The sequence below is a fragment of the Myxine glutinosa genome, chromosome 11 (genome assembly GCF_964187855.1).
Source record: "Myxine glutinosa chromosome 11, kmMyxGlut1.1, whole genome shotgun sequence".
Taxonomy (NCBI): domain Eukaryota; kingdom Metazoa; phylum Chordata; class Myxini; order Myxiniformes; family Myxinidae; genus Myxine; species Myxine glutinosa.
Window position 1 is genome coordinate 31,898,752 of NC_136271.1, and position 22,659 is coordinate 31,921,410.

The 22,659-nt window shown below is 37.7% G+C and overlaps 1 protein-coding gene across 6 annotated transcripts in view; it reads left to right on the forward strand.

Moving 5' to 3' along the window:
• Nucleotides 1-22,659, forward strand: part of LOC137436543 (plexin-B3) — a 151,455-nt gene that overhangs the window by 117,929 nt on the left and 10,867 nt on the right. For all 6 annotated transcript variants that reach the window (XM_078786537.1, XM_078786536.1, XM_078786541.1 and 3 more), the window contains 4 exons: nucleotides 1,781-1,944; nucleotides 3,144-3,304; nucleotides 4,537-4,684; nucleotides 4,827-4,891. In XM_078786537.1, the coding sequence (XP_078642663.1) occupies nucleotides 1,781-1,944; nucleotides 3,144-3,304; nucleotides 4,537-4,684; nucleotides 4,827-4,891 (538 nt within the window). The remainder of the gene's footprint in view (nucleotides 1-1,780; nucleotides 1,945-3,143; nucleotides 3,305-4,536; nucleotides 4,685-4,826; nucleotides 4,892-22,659) is intronic.

Here is a 22,659-nt window from a genome sequence, read left to right on the forward strand (position 1 = left end):
GTCAGCATTGGATCCGTTCATTCCATTATGAAGGAGGATTTGGGCTTCAGGAGAATCTCAGCGAAGTTCGTACCAAAGCTGCTAACGATTGAGCAGAAGCAACTCCGTTTGGAGATCGCACAGGACATGCTGGAGACTGTGAACAGCGATCCCAGCTTCCTCAACACAGTGATCACTGGCAATGAGTCCTGGGTTTATGGGTATGGCCCAGAAACCAAGTTGCAGTCATCACAATGGAAGTATCCAACATCCCCGAGGCCAAAAAAAGCAAGGCAGGTCCGCAGCAATGTCAAAGTCATGCTGACCGTCTTCTTCGACTCAAGTGGCGTGGTTCATCACGAGTACGCACCACACGGCACAACCATCACCAAGGAGTATTACCAAGAGGTTCTGCGTCGCCTTCGTGACGCTGTGCGACGCAAACGGCCGGACCTGTGGGCAGCGGGCAATTGGCAGCTCTATCACGATAACGCACCCGCCCATTCTTCACATTTGATAGAGTTTCTTGGCCAAACACAACACACCTGTGCTTCGTCAGGCATCCTACTCTCCCGACATGGCTCCGTGTGACTTCTGGCTTTTCTCCAAGCTGAAAATGCCCCTGAAAGGGACCAGATTTCAGTCCAGAGAAGACATCATGCGAAATGCGACGGACCAGCTGTGCGCCATCCCAAAAGAGGCATTCCAGCGCTGCTTCCGACAGTGGCAGAACCGTTGGGAGAAGTGTGTGGCAGCCCAAGGGGACTACTTTGAAGGAGATTAGTGTAAGTTTGTTGTATCTGGATACGAGTATTTTTTATGAACAAAGGTCGGATACTTTTTGAACACACCTCGTATACCCGACTGTAAAGCCAATCATCAAATGCACCTGTCCGTACATTTTGCCACGCCACCTGTGATATAATCCTGTTGTTGACTAATTGCTGCGACAGACAATCAGTTACATGGTTCTTTTAACAAATAAATCACCAAAGTGTAAAAGAAACTCACCAGATTGATATACTGAGTTAAGAAAGTAAACCCAAGTCAAGAAAAAAAATATATTCCATATTAAATGCCAAGTCTGTAGATGGTGAATTCGAGAATAAATCGTGAGGGTGTCTCAATGAATGGGCTTTATTTTACAGGCCTTTGAAAATGCATTTCGTTCTATAAACGGAAACATTCATCGGATTTTCTTCCCGTTTTTTTTCAACCGAGTCTAAAACTATGTTAGCGATTGTGAAAAATGAAATGAGATATCGAATTTGAGTTGAAATAAAACTGTGAGAGAGGGCAAGACACCACGGGCCTAACAAAAGCTATGCGAGTAACCAAAATGGTGGATATTTGTTTTTGAAGCCTCTTCCAGAATGGGCGGAGCTACTCTCTCAACGGAGTAAGCCACACCCCCGGACAGACGTCCGACAGGATCACCTATGGCTAATATAATATAAATACCAAGTTTGACCTAGATCCCTTTGGCTGTTCTTAAGTTGTCGCAGTAACGACAACCTATCATGGACGCACAGAGGGACGGACAAACCTACTTCGTAAGTGGAGGCCTAAAAACATGCAGCCATTTTTCCACCCAAGGTAGTTGTCAAATATGTCAATGCTTTGGGTAAGCTACTTTTGGTAAGCTTTTTACCACACACCAGCTAAAAAGGAGACATTAGTTGTGTGTGTTTGTGTGCATGCGTGCGTGTGCGTGTGTGTATTTACTGATATACTTTGCAAAAAGCCACAGAGATCACAATATAACCAATACGCTGTGATGATTGGCACGTTTTCAAAGCAGGCATGGAGTCTGTGAGTGATGAAGAGGACTGTGTGAGGAAGTGGCACCTAGTAAAAGGAGTGGAGGAAGCAGACACAATGGCGATGCGGAAAGGAAGTGAACAGGAGCGCGGGCAGGGCAAAGTCATTGCAGAGATCTACCTCACCCGCCTGCTTTCCATGAAGGCACGCTCACATTCAGTGCAGCATCTGGCAGGAAACTGACATTCCAGGAGGGGGAAGGGGGTTGAAGCAGGAGAGAGAAATGTAGGTAAGATGGGAGAGGGTAATGTAGGTGAGATGGGAGAGGGGAATGGAGGTGAGATGGGAGATGGGAATGTAGGTTAGATGGGAGAGGGGAATGTAGGTGACATGGGAATATCGGTGAGATGGGAGAGGGGAATGTCGGTGAGATGGGAGAGGGTAATGTAGGTTAGATGGGAGAGGGGAATGTCGGTGAGATGGGAGAGGGGAATGTAGGTTAGATGGGAGAGGGGAATGGCGGTGACATGGGAGATGGGAATGTAGGTGAGATGGGAGAGGGGAATTTGGTGACATGGGAATATCGGTGAGATGGGAATATCGGTGAGATGGGAGAGGGGAATGTAGGTTAGATGGGAGAGGGTAATGTAGGTGAGATGGGAGAGGGTAATGTAGGTTAGATGGGAGAGGGGAATGTAGGTGAGATGGGAGAGGGTAATGTAGGTTAGATGGGAGAGGGTAATGTAGGTGAGATGGGAGAGGGTAATGTAGGTTAGATGGGAGAGGGGAATGTAGGTTAGATAGGAGAGGGGAATGTAGGTGACATGGGAATATCGGTGAAATGGGAGAGGGGAATGTAGGTTAGATGGGAGAGGGTAATGTAGGTGAGATGGGAGAGGGTAATGTAGGTTAGATGGGAGAGGGGAATGTAGGTGAGATGGGAGAGGGTAATGTAGGTTAGATGGGAGAGGGTAATGTAGGTGAGATGGGAGAGGGTAATGTAGGTTAGATGGGAGAGGGGAATGTAGGTTAGATAGGAGAGGGGAATGTAGGTGACATGGGAATATCGGTGAAATGGGAGAGGGGAATGTAGGTTAGATGGGAGAGGGTAATGTAGGTTAGATGGGAGAGGGGAATGTAGGTTAGATGGGAGAGGGGAATGTAGGTGAGATGGGAGAGGGGAATGTAGGTGAGATGGGAGAGGGGAATGTAGGTGAGATGGGAGAGGGGAATGTAGGTGAGATGGGAGAGGGGAATGTAGGTGAGATGGGAGAGGGGAATGTAGGTGATATGGGAATGTAGGTGAGGTGGGAGAGAGAAATGTCGGTGACAAGAGAATGTATGTGAGATGGGACAGGGGAACCTAACTCGTGATGATGCTTTTTTTCCTGGCAAACAAACAGGGCATCCTGCAAAATTTTGTGGACGGGCTGTTTTCCATGGTACTGAATGCCCATGGCTCTGTGCCTCTTGCCGTCAAATATTTCTTTGACTTTCTTGATGAAGAGGCAGAGAAACATGGAGTTGCTGACCAAGAAACACTGCACATCTGGAAAACTAACAGGTCTGTGGGTGTTATCAATAAATGGAAATGAACAAAGCATCGTTATTTTAACTATGTTCATTGGGACACAAACTGATAAGGTGAAATGCCCTGGAAAGGAAATCGACCTGATCTAAACACACAGTATTCTTCTGCCTTTTTAAAGAACCCTTCCCCGTTTATCTACCCCCTGTCCTGTTTATGCATGCCCTGTCCTTTTTATCCATGCCCTGTCACATTTATCCATGCCCTATCACGTTTAGCCACTCCCTGCCCAGTTTATCCATGCCATGCCCACTTTAGCCATGCCGTGCCCAGTTTATCCACGTCCTGTCACATTTAGCCATTCCCTGCCAAGTTTATCCACACCCTGCCTAGTTTAGCCATACCATGCCCCAGTTTAGCCATGCCCTGTCCCATTTAGCCATTCCCTGCTCAGTTTATCCACATTCTTCCCAATTTATCCTCGTCCTGCCCTAGTTAGCCATTCCCTGCCCAGTTTATCCACACCCTGTCCTGTTTAGCCCCGCCCTGCCAAGTTTATCTACGCCCTGCCCACTTTATCCAGACCCTGCCCAATTTAACCATGCCCTGCCCAATTTAACCATGCCCTGCCACAGTTAGCCATGCCCTGCCCCAGTTTAGCCATTCCCTGCCCCGTATAGCCATTCCCTGCCCAGTTTAGCCATTCCCTGCCTAGTTTAGCCATTCCCTGCCCAGCTTAGCCACGCCCTGCCCAGCTTAGCCACGCCCTGCCCAGTTTATGCATGCACTGCCCTGTTTATCCATGCCCTGCCCCGTTTATCTACGCCCTGCCCCGTTTATCCATGCTCTGCCCCGTTTATCCACACCCTGCCCCGTTTATCCACACCCTGCCCCGTTTATCCACGCCCTGCCCCGTTTAGCCACTCCCTGCCCAGTTTAGCCACGCCCTGCCCAGTTTAGCCATGCCCTGTCCCAGTGAGTCATTCCTGCCCAGTTTATCCACGCCCTGCCCAGTTTAGCCATGGCCTACCCTAGTTAGTCATTCTCTGCCCCAGTTAGCCATGCCCTACCCACACTTGTCCATGCTCTGTCCCCGTTTATCCCGACATTGCCTTTATGGAACTTTTGTGAGGTTTTTTTTAACATTAAAATGAACGAATTTAATATTTTTGTTGGTTTTACTTAATTTACATTACATTTTAAAACACGCCGCAAATGTTATTAATTATATCAATGTAATATTCTCGGCCAATCTCCACCCCTCTCAGCCTTCCACTGCGATTCTGGGTGAACATCATTAAGAATCCACAGTTTGTGTTTGACATCCAGGTGTCTGACATCGTAGACTCAGCCCTGACAGTCATTGCCCAGACCTTCATGGATTCGTGCACTACGGTGGATCAAAAACTTGGGCGGGTATGTAGCAATTGTTGAACGGGGGAAAGCATCAACAAATCCACATAAATGCAATGGAATGCTGCATAGTTTTGAGACAACTGTGCATTCTCGGTGTGCTTGTATTGCTAGTCTTCTGAACAAGAACCTATCTTTCCTGCAGGACTCACCGATTAATAAACTCCTGTATGCTCGTGAAATACCACGTTACAAGAAGATGGTAGAAAAGTGAGTTATCACGCATTAATACATCATTGAGGACAGAATGTACACAGATTTGCGAGACATACACTGATTAATGAATGCCATTTTTAAATCAAATTGGTCGATACATTTTAAAATATTTTTTAACTGAGACAGTTTCAATACACCCAACAAATCAGTGCTGTCTCCACCATCTTCCATTTCTTTGCCCACTTCATTGAAAAGGGAATTTATTTCAACACTTGTCTTTGTAAGTATATACAGTACTTGTACAAGTGTCTACCTTCCATTACTGTGATTCTCCATATATATATATATATATATATATATTGTTGTGGAAACGGAGGATGGCGCTCCCCTTAGCGGGGGGGGGGGGGGGGGGGGGGAGGGGGGGTTAATCCCCCTTCTATTTGCACTGGCCGTCTCCGATCCTGAAGCTACCCCGCTCCCTTGTGGGGCGGGATTGCCCGAAGTGATTGGTCAAGGGATTCCCGTACACCTCCGGCAATCCCTCCACGAGGCAGGTGGGCAACTCCGCTCGAGACCATGGGCAAGATGTTCTTTGCCGAGCGGTTTTTAGCAGCCCGCGGTTCGAACCATTAGCAAAGACTAAACCCGATTCTGAGCGTTGGCCAAATCGTGCCACAGGAACTCAATGGGGGACAGGACGAAAGCGATCGGATGGGAAAGAAAGAAGGCAAAGGTAGGAAGAACAGGAATTTATTACTAATTATGTACAAATCAAAGAAACCAAGGGAGAAGGAAAGATACAAAAATAATTACAGAAGAGGAATTAAGACACAGTGCAATTCTAGCTTATCTATACAGGCATAACTTATTCCCCAGACAACACAGACAGACAGACGACAGTCAGACTTACACGAATGGGGAATGAAGGCAGGAACGAATGGCTGGAAGGAGAGGAAGGTTCAGCTGGACGCAGGAGAACGGCCGGGCCGGGAGCGAACAGCCGCCGACTCTCCACCCTCGGGTCCACACCGCCAGGATGTTCGCAGCAGCGCGTCGGAGCTTGACGTGGCAAGGCTGGTTGGAAACAGCGTCGCCCTCACTCGTCTGGCCCCTTACAAATCTCTCCCCCTCAATCATCTGAGGTGGGGGCGTCGCGCCGCGGGTTATATGACACGCCCTACCAAGCCATACCCACTGATTTGTGGTTGGTTGTTTCTTGGCTCCACCCTTGATGACGAGGTGCGTGCCACGCCCGTAATGTAGCTCCTCCCCCTTCTTCTCCGAGGCTTGACCACGTGCATAATGGAGGCAAATGCAGTTGGCAATTGAATGGGGATTTGGGGCAATTGAAAGGGGATTCTACCTCATTTCATTTGGTGCAATGCAATGTCAACTAGTGGAAAACAGAGCCTTAACTAATACACATAATAAAGAAATAACTATAGAGAGGTTCTATGGTTCTCTACGTGTGTGCGATGGACTAACTAAAAGGACGACCTTTGATCTTTACAATTAATGGAGGTATTTACAAGGAATTACTATTATTTACAGAGGGTGATATTTACAACAATTATAATCAACGTGCAGGATTCTCAAATCCGCAACAATATATATATATATATATATAATTATATATATATACAGTGCATTCAGAAAGTATTCAGACCCCTTCACTTTTTACACATTTTGTTATGTTGCAGCCTTACGCCGAAATCGTTTAAATTCATTTTTTCCCTCTTCAATCTACACTCAATACCCCGTAATGACAAAGAGAAAACAGGATTTTAGAAAGTATTGCAAATTTATTAAAAAGAAAAAACTGAAATATCACATTGACATAAGTATTCAGAACCATTGCTATGACACTTGAAATTTAGCTCAGGTGCCTCCCATTTCTCTTGATCATCTTTGAGATGTTTCTCCACCTTGATTGGAGTCCACCTGTGGTAAATTCAATTGATTGGACATGATTTGGAAAGGCACACACCTGTCTATATAAGGTCTCACAGCTGACAATGCATATCAGAGCAAAAACCAAGCCATGAGGTCGAAGGAACTGCCTGCAGAGCTCAGAGACAGGATTGTGTCGAGGCACAGATCTGGGGAAGCCTACAAAAAAAATTCTGCTGCATTGAAGGTTCCCAAGAGCACAGAGGCCTCCATAATTCTTAAATGGAAGAAGTTTGGAACAACCAGGACTCTTCCTAGAGCTGGCCGCCCGGCCAAACTGAGCAATCGGGGGAGAAGGGCCTTGGTAAGAGAGGTGACCAAGAACCCGGTGGTCACTGGCTGAGCTCCAGAAATCCTGTGTGGAGATGGGAGAAACTTCCAGAAGGACAACCATCACTGCAACACTCCACCGATCTGGGCTTATGGCAGAGTGGCCAGACGGAAGCCTCTCCTCAGTGAAAGACAAATGAATGCCCGCTTGGAGTTTGCAAAAAAACACCTAAAGGACTCTCAGACTGTGAGAAACAAGATTCTGTGGTCTGATGAAACCAAGATTGAACTGTTTGGCCTCAATTCTAAGCGTCATATCTGGGGGAAACCAGGCACCGCTCATCACCTGCCCAATACCATCCCAACGGTGAAGCATGGTGATGGGCAGCATTATGCTGTGGCGGTGTTTTTCAGCAGCAGGGACTGGGGGACTGGTCAGGGTTGAGGGAACAATGAACGGAGCAAAGTACAAAGATATCCTCAATGAAAACCTGAAACAGAGCGCTCAAGACCTCAGACTGGGCTGAAGGTTCACCTTCCAACAGGACAATGACCCGAAGCACACAGCCAAGACAACACAGGGGTGGCTTAGGGACAACTCTGTGAAGGTCCTTGAGTGGCCCAGCCAGAGCCTTGACTTGAACCCAATCGAACATCTCTGGAGAGACCTGAAAATGGCTGTCCACCAACGGTCCCCATCCAACCTGACAGAGCTTGAGAGGATCTGCAGAGAGGAATGGCAGAAAATCCCCAAATCCAGGTGTGCAAAGCTTTTCGCGTCATACCCAAGAAGACTCGAGGCTGTAATCGCTGCCAAAGGTGCTTCAACTAAGTACTGAGTTAAGGGTCTGAATACTTATGTCAATGTGATATTTCAGTTTTTTTTTTATAAATTAGCAAAACTTTCTAAAATCCTGTTTTCTCTTTGTCATTATGGGGTATTGAGTGTAGATTGACGAGGGAAAAAATGAATTTAAACGATTTCAGCATAAGGCTGCAACATAACAAAATGTGAAAAAAGTGAAGGGGTCTGAATACTTTCTGAATGCACTGTGTATATATATATGTATATATGTATATATATATAGATATAGATATATATATATATATATATATATATATATATATATATATATATATATATATATATATATATATATATATATACATATATATATATATAATATATATATATATATATATAATATATATATATATATATATAATATATATATATATATATAATATATATATATATATATATAATATATATATATATATATATATAATATATATATATATATATATATATATATATATATATATATATATATATATATATATATATATATATATATATATATATTCAGCTTTTTTTTTTTTTTTTTTTTTTTTTTTTTTGTATACAAGATCGAGGCTCGTGAAAGAGCTAACATTAATCACACAAAAAGACAAATCGACACACAAAACACAAAAAACAAGGGGAGCGGTAGACAAGATGGGGAGAGAGGGGGGAGGACACAAAAGAGAGGGGGAAGGACACAAACACAACATTTGAGAGCAGGGACATCGGGAGGACTTGGGGGGAGGTGGGAGAGGATTAAACATATGAACACTGCAAGGACTCTGGGGTGAATTACCGGGGGTAGAAAAGATCAAGGTTTTCGATGGGGGAAGATAAGAGATGGTGGTGAACAGCTGTTTTAAAGACCTGGAGGGAGGAGTGGGATTGAAGGGAGTGGGGGAGTTTGTTCCAGAGGCGGGAGAAAAGGGGAATGAAAGAGTGAAGGTGAGCAGAGAGCCTAGACTTTGGCAGTTTAACCAGAAGAGGGTTGCAGGCAGATCTTGTGCGACCTGAAGGAATATTGGGGGGACAGAGCACAGAGAGAGCTGGGGGAGCAAGGCCGGAGAGGAGTCGGTAGAAGACAGAAAGACCACCAACCTGCCTGCGGTGAGTGAGTGAAAGGCCCTCGGCGTTGACTACATCGCAGGAGATTCCAATGATTCTGAAAGCTTTGGCCTCAACAGCGTGAAGCCGAGCAAGGTGTGAGGCAGGAGCACCAGCCCAGAGGGGGGAACAGTATTCCATTGAGCTGCGGATGAAAGCCTTGTATGTGGTGAGGAGCTCAGGTGTGCCAAGGAAGGACTTCGCACGACGGAGGATGCCCAGTCGGCGACTGGCTTTGGAGGCCAGCTTGGAAATGTGGTTTTCCCAAGAAAGATCATGGCAGATAGTGAGACCCAAAAGCTTGAGCGACAGAACTTCTTGGAGAGGATTGTTGAGAAAGTAGATGGGAGGGTTGTCCAGTCGGTCCTTTCGGAGAGACATTGTAAGAGTGTGAGATTTGTCAGGATTGAAAGACATGTTCCACTTGTTTGACCAGTCTGTGATTTTGTCCAGGTCTGCAGAGAGTGAGGAGGCTGCAGACTGCCGATCTGAGGGATGAGGAATGGAGCGACAGAGAGTAGAGTCGTCAGCAAAGAGATAGAGAGGATTTTCAAGAGAGTCAGAGAGATCATTGATGAAGACCAGAAAAAGCACAGGGCCCAGAACACTACCTTGGGGAACTCCAGCCTGAACAGGAAGAGGAGATGAGAGAAACCCATTCAGACCCATATGAAACCCATTGTTCCACTGCAAACCAAAGAAATACATATGTAGATACCAAAATATTTTTTTATGTCAACAATTACAATTTTCTGGAAGAAATGGTGCATTATTTGAGAAAAGTGCAAGGGTGCCAATATTTTTGGCCACAACTGTATGTATATATATATATCGCCTCAAACTATGTGAGCCTTGTCTTCAATGTATAAATGACTCATCAAAATAAGAAATCTTTCACTGCAAGTTGTGAAGTCTATTATCAACTTGTAAACGATGTAAAGTATCAACTTGTAAATAACCCTGGTGTTGGGCTAGCGGCTAGGGTGCCAGCTTAGGATCCCAGGATAATAGTAGTGTATATATGTTGCTTCTGGGACACTCTCATTTTCCCATTGACTTACATGTTAATTTTTCCCCTCCCTCATTGCCCCTAAACACCTCTATTTCTCTCACCCTGTTCTTTACGAACCTTCTAACCTTTTGACATGTTATCCTTATTCATTAGACCACTTAAACAATGGTCCTTCTGTGTGAACCTGTGATCCTTCTGACCTTATGGACCTTTTAACCTTTTACTCTTAATATCATCTGGTGAATCATCTTTGACCCACTCAAACAACGACCCTACAAATATTTGTTTATGTGTGGGAAATAATTTAATTCTCCTACAACTCTCCTCACCGTCTAATACATTAACAAAAAATATGTTTGAGTTTGGTTCTTTATCAAGATATTTTAACTGAGCTAAAATAAAATGGTAAACCTCCCTCAATGTTCTTGTTTGAGCGCCTCCAGTGCCACATACCATTTTTAAATTAAAGTATATATTTTCCTGACAACCATCAAAGTTTTCCGTCCACTCAAAAATATTTCCATCTTTTTTACCCAATTCACCGGTATTTAAATTAATTCTCTTATTTGTTTTGTAAATTGTTTTACCAGTTGTCTTTTCAATTATACCTATTTGATATTTTTCACATTCGTTATGTTTACCATTTATATACCAAGGTTGATTACACCTCCACTCTTTAGTCTGGTTGGTACTTGGTTCTATCATTTATATAATAGTAAAAAAGGCGGCGGTAGCCCGTTAAAATCCCTAACCCCCCTTTTTAACTTATCACTTATATACTTATATAACCATAAGGGAGACTATCAATTCCATTTTCTAAAATAAACCTCTTATCATCAAAAGCCCCCAATGCTTTCTTATTCATCTCTTCTGAATATAATTTATGTTTATAACTTCTTATTCCATTAATCTTTCTAAACTCTTCTTTCTTTGTTGTTAAACAGTTATAATAATCCTTAAAGTTTATTGTTTCTTTAATAACATTTTTCTTTACACCTTTTAACTTCTTATCAGTCTTTTCGACGTTATTCACAATGTATTTATAAGCATAAGCCTTAGACCTCAATCCCACAAATTCACTCATGACATTTCCCCCTAATTCATCCTTAAACTTTCCAATCACCTTTTTATTTTTAGAAGAGAACAACTCACTCTCTGGACTGTAATTACTAGTGTCATAGATATTAATGCCCTTTTTCATGTCTGAATAAACATCATCAGTATTAATTTGCAAAATAAAACTATCTGTATCCATATAAAGTAGATTAACATCATTTTGATATTTCTTCCTCAAGTTATTATAAAAGTAATCATACATTAATGACTTTGATAAATCAAGAATTGATGTTCCAATATAAATAGGTTTGTCCATTTCAATACTCTCTTTAATCAAATGGATCGCACAAAAGTTCTCAGTAAAGACCTCAGCTCTAGTAAAACTCGGTCTATTAATTAATTTTGATGCTTGTTTCCAAGATGTTGATAGTCTGATATTTTGTCTTTTCCTCACATTTTCCATGGTCTTACCAAAGACCGCATTATTCATCAATTTATAAAAGTCTTTCTCAAAATCTGTTTTTGACTCTGTTCTTCTTTGTGTATTAAAATCAATGTACCCCTTTAACCAATGACTTTGATTGAACTTTAGAACCCTATGGATCTTCTCTATTCTTAGACCTTTTGATAAATATTGTCGCAAATTTCTTTGGTGTAGAACATAATTTTTCTTGTTATATAATGTAGTAAGTAATTTTTCTGTTGATTCACCTATATTAAATGATTGTTGATAATCACTTAACCACTCCTTCTTTGGACTTTCCTTTTCACAAGCAAATGGGAGATCTTTGTGTAGGTTATGAAGTTCCTCTGGATATTTCAAATTGACCTCAAAATAATAACCAACCTTTGAATCATCCAATTCTTTTTGTGTAGAGATACATACATCTTGTAAAACCTTTTTGTAATCTTTTTCCTTTACCCATCTAAGTTTTCCATAAGGAAGAGCCTGAGACATTGCCCAGCCATACAGGTTGTTCGCATCATAATACATCAAGTAGGAGCTCTCTACCGATGGATCATAATTTGGAATGTACTTGTTATTTGCTTTAGCATATCTCTTTGAACAGACTTGTGAAATTCCTCCTCTCTTTGCCTTTTCAATCATCAAAAGCATATCAACATCGGTTATCAAATCCAAACTTGTTTTGTCATTTTTAACATCGCGCTCCAAGCCAATCCAGGAGCAGTGTAATAGTGAGCAGGATCCAATCCATATCCAGAATGACAGATTGTTCTGAAAGCCTCAAACACATCAGCCAACAAAAGCACATCAGTTTTGAGGTACAAATCGTGATACTCACCAAGATTCTTAATGTTATATTTTTTCCAAACATTTTGTGCGTGTACATAATCTTTATCAGATATATGACTATTATTTAATTTGTTATAGAAATTTTCTTTTAAAGGAAGTTGTGTTTCATTGAATCTCTCAAATGAGTCCATATAGTCATAGGGGTAAATTCCCTTTTGTGTTAGAAAATCTTTATCTAAAAAAATATTCTGAAAGACATGGAAACTCTTTTAGATTTTGAACCAAGTTAGCCAATGGACTTGCCATGAATTTAAATGTATCAAGAAATCTGATATGAGTAATAGGAGATGTGTGAATTGTTTTTGTGAATGAAATGTATTTCTGATCCATGTTTGGAATTGCTGAGATACTTCCAGAAGTCTTTGAGAGTTCCTTGATAAATAGATGTGTATCATAATGAGCGTTGTTATGAAGAAAGACAGGAATGAAAGAGGGGAGTTGATAATTAATATTACAACTTTGATGAGCCGGACCTCTATATTTACCAGTGAGATGACAATGGTCTCTAACCTTTAGACCTTTACCAATTTTCTCCTCACAAATATGACAGACATTGTTTTTTATAAATTCCCTTTTTTCTTTACTTGTTAAGGACATTGGTTTATTGGTTTCTCTCATTATCTTGGTTAATCGAACACAGTCTTTTTCTAGTCGTTTCACAAACTCCTCTGGGGTATTTGAGCCTCTATACATCTCTAACTTGTTATATTTATCACCAACGGATGATTTGATATAATAACAAAAACCACAAGGAGTATGTTTTTGATATTTATTTGTGTATGATTCTTTTGGATCTGGAGAAGCAGTATCAATTTTTTCTAAAATACTTTCAAAATCAGCATATATATCAAATGGATGTTTTATTGTTTTCTTTTCATCTTTGAATGTGATCTTTGAGCCTTTTTTAGGCATGTTGATTACCGTTGATTTATGTTCACCACAATAATTTGAATGTTTATCTAATCTTTCTTGTGTATGGAAGAAGTTAAGACAACGCATACAAATATATATTTTATTTGTTCTTTTACATACTTGTGGTTTTATTAATTTTGTAATATCTTTGATGTATGTATAATGTGAATTTTCCTCTGAATTAAAATATAGAAGATTAATATGAGTTTGTTTACAATTGTCAGAAAGCTTTAAAACCTGAATGTTGTTTGTTTCTGTTTGACCATAAACATTAACTGATAAATTATTCATCTTTTCAAATTTAGGAATATCATTTAAAGTCATCGGAAACTTTAGATCTTTCGTATTTAATGTATTCTCATATTTTTTATAATGAGATACTCTTTCATCATGAAAATGTGGAGGATGTAAGTGTGCTAAAATAGACCAGAGAAAACATTTATTGTCTTTATTTTTGATATTGATAACTGCTTTTCTATTTTTGATAACACTGGGTAAATCAATGTAAGAAGAAGCTTTTAGAGGATCTGATTTAAGAATATGAATGTCTATGTAAATAATTTTTCCTATATTGAATCCACTTCCTACGATTGAATTATCCACATCTTGCTCTTGTTTAATAAGTTCAGCATAGACTCCTGATGTTTTAAAATCTTGATATGAAGATATAAAGTGTGGCTCAGTTCTCATGTATGGTGTATCTATAACTCCTTTATCCTTTGTCATTTCTAATTTTACCCCCATATAAAATTTAAATGGTTTCATTTCTTTTAGTGTTTTTTCAATCAATGTTTGAACAGCAGGTTTGACTATTTCTACAGCATCAACTATAGACTTTGGTTCGGGAGGTTTGAAGTTAAAGATTCGAATCCTGATATGTCTTTTGAAAGCACCATCAGTATTTTTAATAGTAAACAATTTTGACAAGTGTTTGTTCGTTTTAAGATGGGCTTTAAACCCCTTCTTGAGGATGGTTGTTTTACAGACCTTACAATGTTTTGTTTTAGGTGGAAGAGGGGAAAGTTTGTTAAGAATGTTGTATGTATGTTTTGCGGTGAGAATATGTTGTTTATAATATTTTACTTCCTTCTCGCAAGTATCACAATAAACCATATTTATAGCGTGAGAAAACGTGGTGTTTTATATATATCACTGTGCTTAAAATAAAACACTTTTGAGCTTTACAGCTCCGTTTTATATATATCGCTGTGCTTAAACTAAAACACTTTTTCACTCAGAATCATCTAAGTCATAACTATCACATGAATACTCAGAATCATACTCAGAGTCATCAATAAAGCTACTCTCATAACTATCATTTGAGCACAAACTATTAGTATCATAACTATCATCTGTGTTCAATGAAATACTATCATCACCATCGTCCGAGTTCAATGAAATACTATCATCACTATCGTCCAAGTTCAATGAAATAGTAAAATCTTCACTGCTGTAATGACTCATATTTAATTAGCAGAAAAAACCTTTCCATCTATACCAATATACTTTCTTTCATTAACGGATTCAATCTCTACATTTTTAATATCAAAAGTTATCTTTAAATAATCTCTAACTATCATAGAACTAAATGACATTTCACCAGAAATATTAACATCATTCATTTTACTTAGATCTACACCCTTTGGATTATTAAAGTAAATACAAATTTCTCCACGAGTATTGTTGATGGTCTTATCATTCTTTTTCAAAGTATCGTGGTCAATCACTTTTTCAAGCTTTGAATAAATTGCCAGGAGTAGAGGAGAAACTTTTGTTAGATTTACTTTAATGGATGTCTTTCCAGGTATAGTTAGAGCTCTTCCTTTAAATGAAATAGAGGGGCTCATGTTATTTTCCATAACTGGTTTTACCCAAAAATTTCCATATTTATCTTTGTTCAATTTAACATCTTTGACATATTTTTCTATATCTTTCACCGAAGTAGAGATTGATTGAAATTTGTCTTTTGTGCTTTGAAACATTGTATTTATTAATGAATAAACTTGCATTTAGTTTAAGTAAAAATTTACCACATAAATATGATAAGTTCTGAAGGATATTTAGAATTTCCAGACTCTCCATATGATAAATTAGAGAATTGTCCGGCTTGTGATAGAGTGGGGCTTAATGATGAGGATTCATATAAACAATGTTTATTCTGTGATTATATTCTAATTAATGATAATAAGAAATAAAAAACAACATATAACTCTTTTAAATTAGAACCAAAAATGAATTACTTTACAAGATTAATAAGAGAGATGAATGTTAAGCATTATGGTGATAATACACCATTTCTTACAAGGAAAGAGACTCTTTGTATTGAGGAAATGTATAAGGGTTTAATGATATTTATTATTCAAAATAATTTTAATGGAAATGTTAATACAAGATACTACATAAATAAAATAATGAATTATTTTGAAATTAAACCCGAACTCAGGATAAAATATAGAGTTTCTAAAATAGCTCAAAAAAAGTTGGATGACTTGTTTTCCAAATATATAAATGAATGATTTTTTACCCGTTTGGGAAAATAAGATAAAATTTAATAACCATAAAAACATTCCAAATTCATTGAGATGTCTAATAGTTGGTTCAAGCGGATGTGGAAAAACCTGTTTGCTTTTAAAGATACTCCTTACCCCCAACTTTTTAGATTATGATAATATAATAATTTTTACGAAGTCAAGTTTTCAACCCGAGTATCAACTACTCTCACAGGGTTTTAATGCAGGTCTTAAAAAGGAAGACATTATCGGTTTATTTAAACTTCAAAACAAACTAAATGATTATAATATTGAAGATATAATACAATTATTTTGTGATACACAGAAATCAAAATCGAAACCAAAACCCATAACTTGTATTCTCAGTGATAATACGGATGATATACCTTCACCTCAAGATTTAGATAAATCAAAAAAGAACCTCGTCATCTTTGATGATTGTGTTAATGAGAGAAACCAAACAGTAATGGATAGCTACTATACAAGAGGGAGACATTCTTCTTGTAATTGTATATATCTTAGTCAATCATATTTTCAACTCCCTCGACGCTCAATAAGAAACAATGCCAATACTTTTATTTTATTTAAGTTAAATTCAATAGATGTAAATAATTTTTGGAGAGATAATTGCTCTACGTTATGTAGTAAAAAAGAATTTGAAAATTATATGAAACACACGATTGAAAAATATAAATATAATGTTGTGAAACAAGATGAGATATTAAAGGATGTATTTTTATTTTAAACATAATTACATATATAAATGATAACTATTATTATTAATCTTGTGGGTAAATCTGCTTCAGGAAAGAACTTTCATAAATCTAAACTCTTGAATAGTAAAAATGAAAAGATTGTAAGTTTTTTTTAAAAACACCCTATGATTCGTTTTGTGAGTACTACAACCAGAGCAAAGCGACCAGGAGAAGTAGAAGGGAAAGATTATTACTACATTTCAATGGAGGAACATATGCGATTGAGGAACGAAGGTCAAATATTTGAGGAGGTCTCTCTTGGTTCTACAAAATATTCACATTGTAAGAGTGAGTTAAATAAAGTAAAATCTAATGGTCTTGGGATTTTAGAAACTAATCCTGAAGGAATGAGACAAATTATTAAACATTTGTGTGGTGATGGAGTTAAGATTTTATCATTCGGTTTTGATATCGATGAGGAGACTCAACGCAAACGTATGAAAAGCAGAGATACAAGTATTAGTGAAGAAGAAATAACAACTCGTATTAATACCAATAAAGAATTTGATGAAATATTTAAAGAAAAGGATTTATTTCAACACATTTACTATAATGATGAAGAAAAGGAAAATTTTCCCATTGACCTTTACAATTCATTAAATGATATTTTTCAATAAATAAATACAGAAAATGAATACTGAAGAAAGAGCAAGAAAGTTTAAAGAACATCAAGAGTTGGTTTCAAAAGTTGTAAAACAACAGGAAGAGATAAAGAAGAAACGGAGACAGAAACTAACTGGTGAAGAAGCCTTTGAAAGAAAACAAGAGAAATTTTTTAAACCACTTTTAAAAACTCAACACCCTACAGTTCCCACGGTAGAATTTACTCCGAAAAAACTTCAAATGCTCAAAGATTTTAGTCAGATAACAAAACAAGAACTTGGAAAATTAGAATATAATGATGAAGAATTATTTCAGAAACTTGAGGAGGTAAATCAACCCCCTAATTATGTAGTGGAAGCTCTTCAAAACAATGAATATTTGGCAGATTCAAAAACCAGAGCAGGTCTCATTCCAACAGAAGAACCAGCAGTGTTCCATCTTGTGAAAGAAAAGGTATTGATATTTAATGATGAATTGATGTTCTTGAGTTCTACTCAACCAAATGTTAAATTAACTCCAAGATTAATGTTTCTTCTAACAAACCCCGGATTCAGCGGTTCAAAATATTTTGAGGAACCACTTGATATGGAAAGAGAGGAAGATAGGGTATATATTGAGTTGCTAAATGCACTTGATTATGGAGTTTCTGTTGCTGGTAAAAGTAAGAAGAATGAGAAGGAGAAACATATTATTGATGCTTTAAGTAAGCTTGGTTCGGGTGTTAGTTTTCTTCCAAATGACCCATCACAATTAGTTAATAGGCTATTATTGTTGTTAGGTAGTAAGAAGGCTGGAAACAACAATTGTTTTAATGAATCCTCAGCCATTTTAGATCAGTTGATGAACATGAAAATAATTAATAAATGTCAATACAAAGATATTTTATTAGATATTAAATAAGATGAGAAGCACAATTCTTAGTTTTAATTTCACAACGAGCGATTACACAGCTTCATTCCCTTACCCACTACAACTTGACCCCCTTACCTCATATGAGGCATCTTTGTTGTCAATGGAAACTTACAATACCCTTTTTAATATCACAGAGAAAAACAACAAGTTTAGTTATAATCCAGGAAGTGGATATAAAACTATAACCGTTTCACCTGGAGCTTACGAGATTTCTCAAATATCTTCAGAAGTCTCTCGCCTTATGAAAGAAAAAGGTGATGAACCAAAAAATATTGTAATAGATATTCAAAAACACACTTCAAAATCAACTATTAAACTTAAAAATAATTATAAAGTTGATTTCACGATTGAAAATTCGTTTAGAGAGCTATTGGGTTTCTCTTCAAAAAAGTTTGAAAATAACGGACGTTTTACAGTGATAATGTTATCCAAATATCCTCCGGTATAAATTCAGTATTAATTCATTGTGATTTGATTGATGGTGCTTATAATGATGGAATAAGAACAAATACAATATTTTCATTCAGTGCATACTCAACCCCGATTGGTTATAAATTTAATATGGAACCAAAAAATCTTGTCTATTTACCTGTGTCAGGAAAAACCATATACAGAGTAAGTTTTAGGATAACCGACCAAGATAATCGTATGATATCCTTTAATGATGAAATTATATCCATCAGAATTCACCTACGTGAAGTTTTTCAATAAATAAATAATGGTTATTGTGAGAAAACATGAGTTGGGAAAATATAAAATAATTACAGGGGAGGGCATGTACCTTTCACCATACTATACAAGGTATGTGGGTAAAGGATACTATAAACCTAAGAGACAACGAGGTGTAGGTCATCAATTTCGAAATAAAGGAGATGGGATAATTGATACTCTAATGGGTATTGGTTCAACCATCCTTAAACATAAAGACCTAATTGGTTCAACTGCTTCTGCCGTGGGCTCCGTTGCGGGTGCTATAAAGAGTATAAAAGATGCTCAAAAGGAGTCTCATAAATTACAAGCAATCAAAGAAATAAAAAAAGGTAAAACTCAACTATCTTCACAAGAACGACAAAAAATCATTAAAATACTTGGGTCAGGGTTTCAACGATTTTAATACTATATAAATACAAGTATGGAAGCGATTGATAGTATCTATGATTTGGATGATACAATTATCATTTCAAACTCCACAAAAAAGGAAGACTATTTTAAGGTAAATGCTATAACAGGAACAGACTGGAATTCAAACGGAACAAAAAGTTTTGAAATAAATAATCAACAAACTTACTTGAATATAGCTGATAGTTTCTTGCTGTGTAAATTTAAATTCACTAAGGCTGCGAATAATACTAATGCTACACTCGTAAATGATTTCTTCTGGAAAATGTTTGATAGTGTTCGCCTGTATATTGGAACACAAGAGGTTGAAGCGGTTGATTATGTCTCTGCTACATCTGAAATGATGAAATTTACACTACTAGGGCATGCCCGTACTATATATAAGCTAGGACGTGCCCGTACGTGGGTGCCCGTTCCTTGCCAAAAAAAAAAAAAAAAAAAAATTTGTGTAGGGGTGTGTGTGTGTAAACATCCTAGGGCGTGCCCGTACGTGGGTGCAAAAAAACATGCGTGCAAACAACAACAACAAAAAAAAACTTTGAAACCACGTGGCAGTAACGACCACAGAACCCCCCCCCTCTATTTACATGAATGGTTTGGTCCATTCGCAACGACCACAGAACCCCCCCCCCTCTATTTACATGAATGGTTTGGTCCATTCGCAAAGCCAAAGCGAACGACCACAGAACCCCCCCCCCCTCTATTTACATGAATGGTTTGGTCCATTCGCAAAGCCAAAGCGAACGACCACAGAACCCCCCCCCCCCCCTCTATTTACATGAATGGTTTGGTCCATTCGCAAAGCCAAAGCGAACGGCGAACGGCTAAATCGCCATAGCTCGGTAACTACTTGTCCGATTAATTTCAAACCTTGAAAAGGCACATCCTCGGGTCCCCAGCAATATACCTGGCAAGTTTCAAGTATATCGGACCGGTAGTTGTCGAGAAACAGCGGTCACAGACAAACAAACGTACAAACGTACAAACAAACAAACACACAGAGATTACTGGAATTATAGATAGATATTCGTTTGGTGATAGAATGGGTAAGGGAGCTGTTGAAGGTTTTATTCCTGATATGTCAACGGGTACAAACACAGACCCTGGTTATAGTCAAAGGAAGGCAATGTATAATGATGACACAAAACCAGAGAATAGTTTTACCGTAGCAGTACCTCTGAAAGGTATATTTGGATTTTGTGATTATGACAAAGTTTTGTATGGTCTTAAAATTAGATTTCAACTACAAAGGAATGATAATGTAAATAGGTTGCTTTTTGGGGTTGAAAATGCTTTTGGAGACAACAATAAATTTGTTATTAATGATTTGTGTTGGTATATCAGTGAATATACTCCTAATCTTAAAACGGAAGAGATGTTAAATAGAAGACTTAACTCAAAGAAACCGCTAAATGTATCATACCTTAAAAGAAGATGTCAACACGTTAAACTGGAACACACTACCTACACTTGGAATTTGGGTGTTCTTCAAGGAAAGCCACGATACCTCTGGCTCATTTTAAAAAAACCAGATGGAGAGGACGGTACTAATAAGAATAATGCGCTGAGTGATAATGCTAAGGTGAAACAACTTCGGGTTTCTCTTGATGGCACATTTTATCCGCGAGATAGATTGGAAATTGATTGGGAAAAAAATGATTATGTGGAAGCCTACAAGTCCTACCAAAAGGTGTGTGAAAGTAATGGTAATAATGATCCTATTTTGGATATGGTTGCGTTTCAAAAACTTTATACAATCTACGCAATTGACCTGAGTTCTCAAAAGGAAACTATAAAGTCTAATCGAGTGGATACTTCTCTATACATTGAAAGAGGGGAGAGTGAAGAGGTTAATGCATATTGTTTGCTTTTGGAGGAAACAGAATTACAGATTAATACAGATAATGGTGTTATGATTAATATCACATAGGTTTTTTCTCATAAATAAATGGTTGGGGTATATGTTAATCAAATCAATCTTAATAAATTAACATCTTGTATTCAAAATCAAAAGCCTTGTATTATTAATGTTAATACAATTCAAAGAAAAGGAGCTGTAAGAATTGATGTTTTACTCACACACACACATGTAAAAACACTAAATGATACTGGTTCACTTAAAATTAAAATGACAAAACCTATGTTAAAGAAATATTCAATAGACGAGTCAAGAGGAGGATTTCTCCCGTTTCTAATTCCTTTATTTGCTGGTTTAAGTGCGGTGGGAGCATTGACTGGTGGTATTTCAGCAGCGGTAAAAACTGCTAACGAAAGGAAGGCACAACTAAAAGCTCAAAAAGAATTGGAAAGACATAACAAGGAGTTGGAGAAACAAATTAGTGGAAGTGGTGTAATTGTAGATTTTGCTCAAAAACTTGAAAGTCTACCTGATAAAGCTAGATTGTTGGTTAGAGATATGCTTTCCTCTATCGCTCAAGCGGGTGTTAAACTAACTAAACGGGGTAATGGATTGTATCTTTCTCATAAATAAATGGATAAATGGTTTAAACAATTTGGAAAGAATACAACGTCAAATATAGAACTTACTAAGTATTGTAAAACACTAAAAATTGATAATGTGGTTATTTGTATGAGAGATGAATTAATACATATAAATAAGAATACAAAGAATATTATTATGAATTTAGACACACAGAATGGTTCTCATTGGGTTTGTATTCATAATAGTCAGGATAAATATTATTTTGATAGTTATGGTATGCCACCACCTGTTGAAGTAATACAATTCTTACAGAATGGTGTTTATCAAACATTTCAAGTTCAAGAAATTAATTCTAAATGTTGTGGTCAATTATGTTTATATGTATTATTTCAACTCAACAATAATGAAAATTTTTATGATATCATTTTTAATCTAATATAAATGACTTATGTTGGAAAAGATGGTTCTATCTTTGGAAAATCCTCTCAGGATATTGATTTATCAAATTATTATACAAAGGCACAGGCTGAACGACAAAAATATAGTGTAAGTAAAAATATTAATATGAAGAATACTTATAAATTAATCAATTATCCAAACCCTACAGATGCGAATGACTTAATTAGATTAAGTGATTTATCACAATATATATTTTTAAAGAAAATAGCACGTTTTGTTAAACAAGTAAAATTTACAACCACAACACCTGGTTATACTGACCATACACCTTTCCTCATTGAATTTAACTACCTGCTTACAATTGAATTTTATAAAGAAGGACATATAGTTAATATGCGAATTAATAAATGGGGGTATGATATGCCTGATTTAGGGTTTAATTGGTCTTTTTCAATAAACATAGAAGACCTACATGATTTGAATCAGTCTCGTAAAGAAGAATATTATCCACTTGGTGAGGATATGGATTTATGTGGAAGTACAATTAATAAGCAACAAATACATGGTTTTAAGAAAAGAAAAATATATGATAGTATAGCGATGGTTAGCATGACAAAG